Source organism: Neolamprologus brichardi, chromosome 11 (genome assembly GCF_056152115.1).
Source record: "Neolamprologus brichardi isolate AB-2024 chromosome 11, ASM5615211v1, whole genome shotgun sequence".
In the NCBI taxonomy this organism is placed as follows: domain Eukaryota; kingdom Metazoa; phylum Chordata; class Actinopteri; order Cichliformes; family Cichlidae; genus Neolamprologus; species Neolamprologus brichardi.
Genome location: NC_142114.1, coordinates 8,768,348 through 8,781,217, shown reverse-complemented (window position 1 = coordinate 8,781,217; position 12,870 = coordinate 8,768,348). Strand labels below are relative to the sequence as shown.

General features: G+C 42.7%; 1 protein-coding gene across 1 annotated transcript; it reads left to right on the top strand.

Moving 5' to 3' along the window:
* Window positions 1-9,345: 9,345 nt before the first annotated feature.
* LOC148100493 (uncharacterized) lies at window positions 9,346-11,361 on the top strand. The gene is made up of 3 exons (XM_087847734.1): window positions 9,346-9,475; window positions 9,776-10,264; window positions 11,204-11,361. The coding sequence occupies exons 1-3, from the start codon at window positions 9,346-9,348 to the stop codon at window positions 11,359-11,361; spliced, it is 777 nt and encodes a 258-aa protein (XP_087703860.1).
* Window positions 11,362-12,870: the final 1,509 nt, after the last annotated feature.

The window sequence follows — 12,870 nt, the reverse complement described above, 5'->3', positions numbered from 1 at the left end:
GTGGAAACATTTAATTTTCTGATTGGGTTAACAGGTGGAGTGAAGTTACGTCGCACCTCTAAAATTGTACTCGGGTGTGCTTTCGAGGTTCCATCCATCATTAAGAGGAGTGTGCTATCATCAATACCACGGAGACTGAACAAGTTCGGCTCTACTGTCACTCTTAGCTGAATCATTTTATTGCTGCACCACCCTGACTCGGTCTCATCCAAACTCAGAACTCCTTGTGAAAGAGTTTCTGAAAACATAGATAAATAAATGCTCTGCTTTGTATATGTTGGCAGAGAATAGATGACCACCTGTAGGTAACAATGTGAAAGCACATTTTCCTTATTTGGCTAAGAGAGGGGACACATTCTTTAATTCTATTAGTGTAACCATTAAATCTGTTTTCATATGCGCATACTCTCTTCTCTCACCCTCACTTTACCTCCTGCTGTCTCTGATTTTCCTCACATTTATTCACTCCACCCTTCTCTCTTAGTGAGCTATATACACAGTGTGGTTACATTAAGCCCATTAGCTATCAAACAGTATGGAACCAGTGTGAGTCCTTGCATTATTAGTCATGAGGGCCAGTACTCTGAGGGCCTAGTTGTGTATGTAATTGCACAAATTCGTCATCATTAGGAAATCACAGCACAACACTCCACTGTGGTCTGAATGGAGATTAAGAGGAGCAGCTCAGAGAAATGTATTCTTGTGAAACTTTCTATGTTCTAATCTAATCACATGATGTGATTGAATGTGATAGAATTTTATTTAGTTTAATCTATTTGTACACTTCTGGTCCATGTTTCTAGTCATTAAAATGACAAAGAAGTAGGAATGAAAACTGTAAATCTCTGTATCATGTATATATGTATATTACATGCAGTAAAACAATTTCTCCTTGTTTTGTGGGGGACACAATTACAAAAACTGCTTCCATGAATTTTAACCAAAAGCAGACCCTTCATAACCTTTAATGCAAATTTGATTAAACAACGAGTTGACAGATTGTGGCTGCAATAAAATCAGTGAAAGAGACACTTTTTGTCTCAGTTCCACACAGTGAGGAAATACTTGGCTGACAGAAACTGCAAGAGTAATCCACAGCAGAGTGCCAGTGCATTTTCTGTGCCAGAGCAGCTCATACAAGTGTGTAAACACAGACTGAAGGCACAAAATTGATTAGAAATCTGAATCAAGTAATTATCATGTAATTAAGGAACCAGAGTAGTCTTCTTGAGGTTTTGCAGACACATGACTATTAACAACATATCATTAACTTGTTGGAAATTTTGGATAAGTGATAATCATAGTGACAATGAGGATCAAAAGAATAAGACCCCAATTACACAGGCTTAGAGACTGATCAAGGACCCCATTTTTACCTAGCAACCCACCTGCCATAAAGGAAAAATGTGAGTTTCTCAAACAGTTTTTGAACATCACTGATGAAATCACAATCACAAGGTTGGCAAAAACCGCTAGCATGTTGCTGCAGTCACACAGAGTTTTCATAGAAGTGACATACATACCTACACTGTTCATCTACTCTCCTAGCTGTAGTGAAACTGCAAAGTGCAACACAAATCAGACACAAACATTTGCAAAGGAAAAGCTGGCTGCAACACTGAGGCACAACTTTTCCGTTTCCAGTTGGTTTTGAACTTTTTCGAGTTTTGCTGCCAATAGCCTGGTCACTAGCAAGTATTTGCAACCAAACAACTAACAACCAAAGCAACAGGAGGTTTTTGGTGCAGCACCTTTTTTGGAACCAGTTTTATCTATCGAGAGCCAAAAACTTCCTGGAACCACTTCCAACCTATAGGGAATACATGCTTCCTGAGCAACCACCAGTTGCATAACATGTCGTATGCTGGATAAGTCTTTACCAATGTGCGAATGACGTCACAGGAGAAAGTTCAGTACACTGTTATAAGCTGGACAGAGCTTTCAGATGTTGTTCCAGGGAGTTGCTGGAGCCACTTACTAGCTTGTGGATCACTGCACTGAGTGCTTTGATTACCACTGGGACCACTTTTACCTTCACTCTCCACATCTTCTTAAGCTCTTTTCTGAGCCCTTGGTACTTCTCCAGCTTCTCGTGTTGCTTCTTCCTGATGTTGTTGTCATTCAGTATTGCTATATCTATCTCTACGGCCGTCTTCCTCTGCTTGTCCACCACTACTGTATCCAGTTGGTTAACATTGCCATTTTTTCCACACGATCACGGTCATTTTCCACCACCCTTGGGGGACTCTCCCATTTTTACCTCGGGACTTGCAGGCCATACTTGGCACAGATGTTTCTGTATACTATTCCTTGTATGCCCTGAATGCTAGCATCTTACACCCTGCTGTTATGTGCTGGATTTTTCTCAGGGGCATCTTTACACAGCCTGCACCTGGGGTCTTGACTAGTGTGGTAGACCCCAGCCTCTATGGATCTTGTGATGGGACCTTATTCCTGTGCTGCCATGATTAGTGTTTCTGTTGTGTTTTTCAGTCCAGCTTTGTACATATCATATAGGAGCCTATCCTTCCCTGATGTTTCCTCTTCTTGCTTGGGTTTCTGCTGTCTCAGCTATTCACTGAACATGTGGTCGGTTGTGGCCATCTTCCTGATGTATACTTGGATGTTCGTTGTCTCATCCTGGACCGTGTTTCTGATACTCACTAGTCCTCAACCTCCTTCCTTACGCTTAGCGTACAGTCTCAGGGTGCTGGATTTGAGTTTAAACCCTCCATGCATGGTCAGGAGCTTCCTGGTCTTGATGTAAGCAGCTTCTATCTTCTACTTTGGCCAGCTTATTATCCCAGCAGGGTGCCTAATCAAGGGCAAGGTGTAGGTATTGATCATCTGGATCTTGTTATTACCATTCAGCTGGCTCCTGAGGACTTGCCTGACCCTCTGCAGGTATGTGATAGTTGCAGCTTTCCTTGCAGCTTCTTTGAGGTTTCCATTTGCCTGTGGGATTCCCAGGTAATTGTAGCTGTCCTCAATGTCTGCAATGTTGCCTACTGGTAGTGTGATCCCCTTAGTTCTGTCTATCTTCCCTCGTTTCATTACCATCCGACTACACTTCTCCAGTTTGAATGACATTCCAATGTTGGTCACTGCAATATATCCTTGTGGTGTGGATCAGTGAATCAATGTCATTCACTCACTTGATGGTGACTTGTGCTATTGGCTTGAAGTTGTCCTCAGTGGCTACTGTGTGTGTGTGTGTGTGTGTGTGTGTGTGTGTGTGTGTGTGTGTGTGTGTGTGTGTGTGTGTGTGTGTGTGTGTGTGTGCATATAAAGCCACAGTGTTCCATGCTCACACACACACTAATCACACAGAATTCCGTCATTAAAAAGGATAAATAAATATTCTACTGAAATAGATTTAAGAAAAAAAAAACAGTCTGCTTTGATGATAGGCTTTTACTGCCTTCCTGCAGAGCGTCACCTGCAGTGCATCACCCTCTTCTATCAACATCTGCAAATTTATGGACATGGAGGATGCGTCCTGCTACTGAGAGTAACCGCAGACTTTTGGAATTTGATAGTCAGTAAATGAAGCTACTTTCTGCTTGCTTACTGACAAGGGGTCGCCACAGCAGGCAGCACAGCATATTTGATGTTTTTTTTGCCAGATGCTCTTCCGGACTCCCCCACCCAGAGGAAGGGATATGCAGACTAGAGGTGAGAGAGAATCCCCCATCCCTTGGGTTATCCTGATATCAGTAGCCAATACTTGTGCTGGTGCTCACTGGATTCCTATGGTGAACCAAGTGTTGCTTAAAGACAAGGCAACAACAAGGGTCATTTTAACCTTTCTGTTTTTCTTTAATCATCTTAAGGACGCCACACTAATATGTGAGCTTTAAATATGTTAGTTTGGTAGCTTTTTCCTTTGCCAGGTTAGCTGTTACCTCGTAATTTCAGTCTTACTGCACAGCTGAGATAACATCTACTCGCTCCGGCTATATTTTTAGTTTAAAAATGTGAAAGCAGTGTCAGTTTTTCCATTATTTTACACTTTTGGTTTGGAACATGTTTTACAGTATATTCACTCATGAGCCAGCATTAAGGGAGAAAAACAGCAGTCCTTTATCAGGATCAGAATCAGAAAGGGTTTTATTGCCAAATGTTGAGCAGGTTTACAACATTAGGAAATTGCTGCAGTACTTAGTGCAAACATACTGTCATATAACGCTTAAATAGACATAAAAATAAAAATAAGAATTAAAAGTGCTAAGTAGATAGATATATACATGAGTGCAGGTGGTGATCAGTGCCAAACATGGAATGATGCAGTGAACACAGCGTAGGGTCATGTGTTAGTGGTGGGAACAGTCATACGGTTATTGTTCATGAGTCCAACAGCAGAGGGGAAGAAACTGTTCTTATGGCGAGAGGTTCTGGTGCAAATGGACCGGAGCCTCCTGCCTGAGGGGAGCTGGTCAAACAGACTGTGTCCAGGGTGAGAAGGGTCAGCTGAGATCCGAGCTGCACGTCCCAGTGTCCTGGAGGTGTACAGATCCTGCAGAGATGGGAGTCTGCAGCCAATCACCTTCTCAGCAGAGCGCACAACACGCTGCAGTCTTTGTTTGTCCCTGATAGTGGCTCCAGCGTACCACACGGTGATGGAGGAGGTGAGGATGGACTCGATGATTGCAGTGTAGAATTGCATCATCGTCCGTGTTGGCAGGTTGAATTTCTTCAGCTGCCTCAGGAAGTACATCCTCTGCTGGGCTTTCTTAACCCTTTAAAACCGGTTGGAGCAGGCACGCTCTGTTTTGCGTAACTATTTTTAAATCCCTGTAGCTCTACAACCACGTAAGCTAGCGCAATAATTTTTTTTGCATATGAAACCTGAGGAGTTGTACTTACATCTTATGCCATCAGCTTGTGCTAGGTCACAGTTTCCTTCCACATATAGCTTTGCAAAAATTGCATAAAAAGCGCTTGCAGCAACAAAAACATAATATTCCAGAAACACGCTTTGCCGATCCGATCAGCTGTTCATAACACTTCCTACATTGGATTAGACCTCAGCGCGAACTATCGCATGTCCGCCATGACCTGCCCGAAACCGGAAGTGACGTCATTTTCGCGGAAATGTAGTTTTTTATGGTCCGGGCCTCAATGAGCCTATACTGGTGTTTTTAAAAGTTATGTTTGACTTTATGACTTTCTGTGTCGTTTCTGGGAAGCTTAGGACTCATATTGCACTGCTGGAAATAGTTTATTTTGATGCATATGCTGCTTGTTTGCAAATTTGCACTATAATATTTATTTTCGTTTTTCCTGCAGTGTATAAAAATTGGTGTATTTTAAAAAATAAAACTATGAAGGCACTCAAAATAAATTTCCTGTGGTGGGAAACTATTTTGTGCAACTTTTTTGTATTTACAGTTTTGAGGGATAAGCCTCTTAAATTTCTCTAACTAGAAATACATGTTAAAAAAACAAAAACGATTTTCAATTTTTTTGTAGTTTATTGCACTTTTTTGCAATTTATGTAATCACTATGCACTTAATTCATACATATTATTAAAATCTAGGCTGTAATGGTTGTATTGATGTATAGCAACTTCAAATGCTCCCAAAAATGGCACTACAGCATGTAAAAATATAATATAAGCTCTGGCGGACTTGGTTCTATGGTAGGTCTTAAAGGGTTAATGACGGAGGTGATGGTGGGCTCCCACTTCAGGTCCTGGGTGATGGTGGTACCCAGGAAGCGGAATGAGTCCACAGAGGTGATGAGGGTGTCAGTCAGGATGATGGGGGGGAGTGGGGCTGTGTGCTTCCTGAAGTCCACAATAATCTCCACTGTCTTCTGGGCATTCAGCACCAGGTTGTTGTGGCTGCACCAGGACACCAGACGTTCAACCTCCCTCCTGTAGGCAGACTCATCCCCGTCCGAGATGAGTCCAATAACGGTGGTGTCATCTGCAAACTTGATTAGCTTGACAGACTGGTGGGTGGAGGTGCAGCAGTTGGTGTACAGGGAGAAGAGCAGAGGAGAAAGAACACAGCCCTGAGGGGAGCCGGTGCTGATGGTCCGGGAGTCCGAGACATTCTTTCCCAGCCTCACGTGCTGCTTCCTGTCCGTCAGGAAGTCAGTGATCCATCTGCAGATGAGATCAGGCACATTCATCTGGGAAAGCTTGCCTTCGAGATGGTCTGGAAGCATGGTGTTGAAGGCAGAGCTGAAGTCCACAAACAGGATCCTGGCGTAGGTTCCTGGGGAGTCCAGATGCTGCAGGATGAAGTGTAGAGTCATGTTTATAGTGTCGTCTACAGACCTGTTGGCTCTGTATGCAAACTGCAGGGGCTCCAGGAGGGGGGCCGTGAGGGTCTTGAGGTAGGAGAGAACCAGGCGCTCAAATGACTTCATGACCACAGATGTCAGAGCCACAGGTCTGTAGTCATTTAGTCCAGTGATCCTAGGTTTCTTGGGGACAGGGATTATGGTAGAGGACTTGAAGCAGGTGGGCACATGACATGCCTGCAGTGAGGAGTTGAAAATGCCAGAAAACACTGGGGCCAGCTCGTTTGCACAGTGTCTGAGGGTGGCAGGAGACACACCGTCTGGGCCAGGAGCTTTTCGAGCATTCAGACTCTTAAACTGCTTCCTCACATCTGCTTTATGAATATGAAGGGTTGTAGTGGGAGAAGGTGGTGTGAAATCCTCCTTGGTGTGGGGTTTGGAGGGAGGTGTTGTAGGTGAAGTGTTTGATGGGGGTGATGGCTCTATGGAGGGGGGAGAGGTGGGGGAATGAGTGTCCAAAGTGTCTCTATTGTTGGGGCCGTTGGAGGTGTGAAGGCTGCTTGATGGCTCGTCAAAACGGCAGTAAAAGTCGTTTAGGGTGTTGGCCAAGAGCAAGTCATCAGTGGAGTGGGGGGTTTTAGGCTTGTAGTTGGTGATATTCCTAAAACTTTTCCACACAGAGGCCGAGTCATTCTCTGAGATCTGCTGCTGCATCTTCTCAGAGTGCTGATGTTTAGCAATGTCCACTTCTTTAGTGAACCTGTACTTGGCCTCTCTGTAGCAGTCCCTGACTCCGCTTCTGAACGCCTTTCTCTTTTCCAGCCACAGCTTTTTGAGTTTAGGAGTAAACCAGGGTTTGTCATTGTTATAACTCACCCTGGTGCGTGATGGCACAATGCTGTCCTCACAGAAGTGGATATAGGAGGTGACAGTGTCCGTAAACTCATCCAAGCTGTTAGAAGCAGCCTTCATTGTGTCCCAGTCTGTAGACTCCAAACATGTGCGAAGCTCCTCCACAGCCTCGTTGCTCCACAGTTTTTTAGTCCTCGCGACAGGTTTGGAGAGCTTCAGCCTCTGTCTGTACGCGGGGATCAGGTGGACCATGACGTGGTCAGAAAGTCAGAGTGAAGCACGGGGCACCGCGCGATAGGCCCCGCTGATCGTGCTGTAACAGTGGTTCAATGTCCTCTCCTCTCTGGTCGGGCATTTAATATACTGCTTGTATTTGGGAAGCTCTTGGCTCAGATTGGCTTTGTTAAAGTCCCCAAGAGCAATAATGAGAGAGTCCGGGAATGTCCGCTCCATGTGCAGTATCTGCTCTGCGAGTGCGCACTGAGCTGCCTGCACTTTATATTCCAGCTGCAACTGAACAGCTTGCATGGTTGCATTCTGTCATTGAATACTAAGACTGAGATAAAGTAATAAAGTCTGCAGCCTAAACTCTGCTAAGAGGCCCAGTGTTACCTCACTGTAATCTCTCACATTATTTCTCTCCCTGTCTCAAGACTGATACAGTGGAGCAGTCTCAAAACTATTTGATTGTTCACAGTTCTGCATCCACACACACAATAAACCAGTGAGTAAGGAGGAAAAAGTTGTTTGGATACTGCTAAAGATCTTATACTAAATCATATAAAACACCATTTCCCTTTACTATACAGTATCTCCTTTTTGCTGTCCATGCAGTAGATTTATTGAACACCAGCTATATGTAAAGTTTATTACAATATATTATCATTTCTATTACAGGGCTAATACAGAGTTAATCCTGTGACAGACTGACGACAGGTCCAAGTTGTACCCTGCTTCTTGCCCTATGGCAGCTGGGATGAGTTCCAGACTCCCCGCGATCCTGAGTAGGATGTAAAATGGATGGATGGATATTACAGTTAGAAATGGTATTATAATTATTACATCGTTTTTATGGAATATTAAGACAATAGCGTTTTTGTAATTTCATCAAATGTGTACAAGGGACTAGAGCCCTTTAAAAAGTAATGGTACGCTTAACTTTATAACACTGTTCTCTGACACACATGTAATCTTTCTTAATGCTACTTTATTCCTTCAGTTCATCATTTACTTTGCACAAAAACAAAAATTTCCCTACATTTGTTCTTACTATTACACAATGTTTCACACTTTTACATTTAACTGATTCATTCACGCTTCCATTCACTAAACAGAAACTTGACACCAAACATGTAATCACCTTACAATGGCTGATTGTCTCATGTCTGACTGCTGATGACCTCTCAAGCAGGGAAGTGTTATTTTAGGAATAAGGCCGTATAGACCACACATGCACACGCAGATATACTTACACATACAAAAGCACAAACAAACACATAGGACAAACCTGATCTAAGACTTCCACTCGACTTAAAGAGCCATTTAACTAAAACCAACTTACTACTCTGAAACGAGCACATAGGATGGAACAACCTGTAATTTAGGTACAGCAAGCTGGTCATATTATACGTTTTTCATGAGTCTAAGTAGTATGAATAGGGGTGTGAGGAAATTTTCTGCTTTTTTTTTTTACCTCACAAACTTTTAATTTTGTTTGTGAAGAGTCACTGAAAAATCTTTTTAAGCTTAAAAGGACTCAATCTGATTCCTCAGAAATTAGACAGGTTATTTTCATGCTCTGGTTAAGTGCATTCTGTATGCTTTATAAAGTCATTTTACTCAGGGACATCTGTCTGAAACTGTGCATCACATTTTCACCTCTAGTAAACGGCAGTCTGTGAGTATTTCTAAATTAGATGGCCATTATTAGAAGTCCCAGACTTTTCTAACCCTCTGTCAGCCAAGTGGAAGCTAACTTGGCTAGTCTTTTAGCATCAATTCATATGTAAATTAGGTCGTTACCTGAGAATTCTGTAGGGGAGTGGGGGTGTGTGAATGATTGCTGATTTCTAACTGCCTCTTTGTTTGTGTGTGTGGGGGGTGGGGGGGGGGGGGGGGGCTGCGAAAAGCTGTGAACTTCCTTTTGTGTTGAGGTGGATACAATCTCACTGCACTTAGCCTAATCCTTAATTGCCCTGAAGATTTCTGTGGTGTACGAACCTCCACTCCAAGGAAAGAAAATGCAGAGAAGACTCACCACTCAGCAGGCCTTGGAAATGATCCTGAGTGAAGTCAACCCTTGTGACTCGGATGGAGAAGACCTAGAACTTCAGCCGGATTCGGACTCAGAGCTGTCTGATCAGTCTTCCGGTTAGGTTTCATTTCATATTATTTCCTATTTTATTTCAAACAAGTAAGTGAAAAATACTAAAAAAGCAGAGCAGGATTAGGGTTAGCTAGTAACCCTAACTCTTTTTATTTAGGAAGACATTTCATTTCATATCATTTCCTATTTCATTTCAAACAAGTAAGTGGATGTAGTAAGTAAGATATTTCAGACATTATTCCGATACAGAGGAGATACTGGAATTATAATTAGTATCTATGCATGCATTTGTGATTTTGTTTGACCTTCCCATTGCTCACAATTTGAATTTGTTCACACTGCAGATGAGGAGACTGCTTCTCAACCTAAAAAGAGAGCTTGTTTGGGGACTGAGACAGCGAAAGATGGCACAGTGTGGCATGAAGAACAGGTGGGGACCTGTCTCCCTTTCACCCCAATAGAAGCGTACGCTGCAGATGGAGAGCCAACAGCTAAGGCCAGGAAAAGTATCTCGAGTCGCCTTCAAAGCTTCCTGTGTTTCATCACTCTTGACATGCTTCATAGCATTCAAGAATGGACTATTCAACATGCACAGCAAACGGAGCATGTTCATTGGTTCATGGACCTCCCTGAACTAATGGCATTTATTGCAATTGTCATTGCAATTGCAATTGTTACTAGGGTTCCATCACTACATGACTGCTGGTCAGCAAACCTGGGAAACCCACAGATCATTGGAACTATGCCGCAAAACCGATTCCAAGACATCATGCAACACCTACGCTTTGATGACAGGTCCACCCGCAGTGATCGAGCAAAGACTGATAAGTTCGCTGCAATTTCCAGTGTGTGGGGATCATTTGTCACCAACTGCATCACGTGCTACAACCCTGGTCTACATATCACCGTTGATGAACAACTTTTCCCATCAAAGACTCTGTGCTGTTTCCTGCAGTATATTGCAATTAAACCTGACAAGTTTGGGATCAAGTTTTGGGTGGCTTGCGACCTAAAATCCAAGTACATTTACAATGTCTTCCCATATCTTGGCAAGGACCCCAATTGTCCCAGTGGGGAGAGACTGTCGGAAAATGTAGTGATGAGGCTGATGGAACCATTCCTAGACAAGGGCAGAAATGTTACCACGGACAATTTCTTCACATCGCTTTCACTTGCGCAAAAACCTCTTAGACGGAAAACCACCATCCTCGGCACAGTCAACAAGATTCGCCAGGAAATTCCTCAATCCGCTAGACACACAGATCGCAATGAATTCACTACACAGGTATGTTGCAGGTCTTTTGTGGTTCTATGTTTATGTGTTTCATTGTGTGTAAAAGTGCTATGGAAATAACAATTTATCTTATTTCTTAGGTGTTTTCAACCTCTGCTGCCACGCTGACGGCGTATGCGGCCAAACGGAAGAAGACAGTCTATATTCTTAGCAGCATGCACAGCGTGGTTCAGACTGATAACACCACCAAAAGGAAGACAAACACTGTCACCCTTTACAACACCACAAAGTGTGGCGTGGGTGTGATGGACCAGATGGTGCGGGAGTACACTGTCCGCAGAGGAACACGGCGCTGGCCAGTTGCCGTGTTCTATAACATGTTTGACATGGCAGCACTGAATGCACATGTGCTGTATCAAGCATGCACCGGGACGCAGGAAAGACGGGTGGACTTCCTGGTGGAGCTTGCAAGAGAGTTGGCTAACTCTCATATGGCTGGGAAGAAGGCAAGAAAAGAACAGTTGCTTCGGACACAACCCTCCACACCTAGCCCTGGAAAAAGAGCCATGTGTCAGGTCAAACACAAATGCAAGAACAATCACGCCACTGTGCGATGTGTTCACTGCTACAGATACACATGTGGTAAATGCAGACTACAGATACCATGGCAGTGCCAGGATTGTGAGTGATTGCTGAAAATGTTGAAATGTACTCACTCACTTTTTATTATTATTTGTAAATATGTGTACAAATGGTTGTTTTGTTTTGTACTGTTTTTATCAATAAATCTCAGCAACAAAGGAAATACACCCCTGTGTGTTGATTTCTCCCTAAGATGGCAAACTGAAACACAAGTTTCCTTGTGGCTCAGGAAACTAACCACTCCAAGTGGCTCAGCATGGCCCCGCCTTATTTACATAACAAAAGCAGCTGTTCACAGGTGATTAAGGATATTAGCTAAAAGCCTACCAGCCATTTGGCTGGAAGGTGGGTTTTAAAGGTAGAAAAGCCAAATGGCTGCTCTCTGGGACTTCTCATTGACTATGTCATTTTTTTTCATTTATTTTTTTTGCAATCCAATCAAAGTTGCTCCCTCAGAGGTTGAGGGTTTTGCATGTTCAATCCCTAGGTGAACATGGTGGTCACCGCAACGTCTTGCAATTGGTCACTGAATGCAAAAATCACGGAGCAGTCACTGATTTTTCTAGTCATGATGTCATGATGTCCTAGTTTTAATCTAGTATGTCTGACCCATAACCCTGATACTAATCATTGGTTTATATTGTTGTACCTATGTCCATCTTTTTCTACTGTTTATTAACAAAATAAAATAGACTGTAAATTATTTTCTGGTCAAATGTATGACATATATCCTTAATATAGATCAATGATATATCTGTGGGGGAAAAATAGCCACAAATGGGTCAAAAATCCTGAAGAAAGGTGGTGGGATTGATATCGCCTAACCACAGAGATTCCCATTATTGTTGATGCATGTCACTTCTATTCACTTTGACTTTGAGTATTTTGTGGCCAATTTTTTGAGCATTTAACTTGATTTATTACACTTCTTCAATGTGCTACATCCCTGTTTCAGAGTCAGGAAGCATGTAATTGGCTTAAGTGTCCTGGATGTTTTCTTAGAGACACTGGAGGGGGAAAAAAGCCAGTTACGCATGCTTTCACATGAAAAGACACCACGATGGAGAAACAAAATGAAAGACATAAAATGAGACAGACAAGAAAAGTAGCCAGTGAAATAACCATTGTTATAATTAAAATTGAAAAATGTCTTGGTGGAGTTGAGCCATAATTGATCTTGCGTGTGAAGCATCGGGTTGATAACATGGAACAACCACAGCTGTAGACTTACTGATTAGTTACAGATATGGTTTTATCATCTCAAACGATTATGTAAAAGTGTTTGAGGGAAAGTGGTTAACATAGAGATCTTCAATCCAGAAAATACAGAAAATTAAGAGGCAGAAGAATGAAAAGGTTTTCAATATTCCTCTTGCCCACACTGAGCTTTTTATAACTCATGTGAAAACCAGTGATATCTGTTTAACGTTAAGCACAATATGAAGAGATATATCATGTTTCATTCAGCCACTAAAACTGGTACTGTCACTAATGATCTCCCTGCAGAGGTGACCTCAATGAACTCAAACAGAGGTTTCAGCCAAGTGACGCACATAAATGCAG

Coding starts and splice junctions, on each gene's coding strand:
- LOC148100493 (XM_087847734.1), top strand. CDS start 9,346: ATGCAGAGAAGACTCACCACTCAGCAGGCCTTGGAAATGATCCTGAGT. Junction 9,476..9,775: donor GCTGTCTGATCAGTCTTCCG/GTTAGGTTTCAT, acceptor TTCACACTGCAG/ATGAGGAGACTGCTTCTCAA. Junction 10,265..11,203: donor AGCAAAGACTGATAAGTTCG/CTGCAATTTCCA, acceptor TCGGACACAACC/CTCCACACCTAGCCCTGGAA.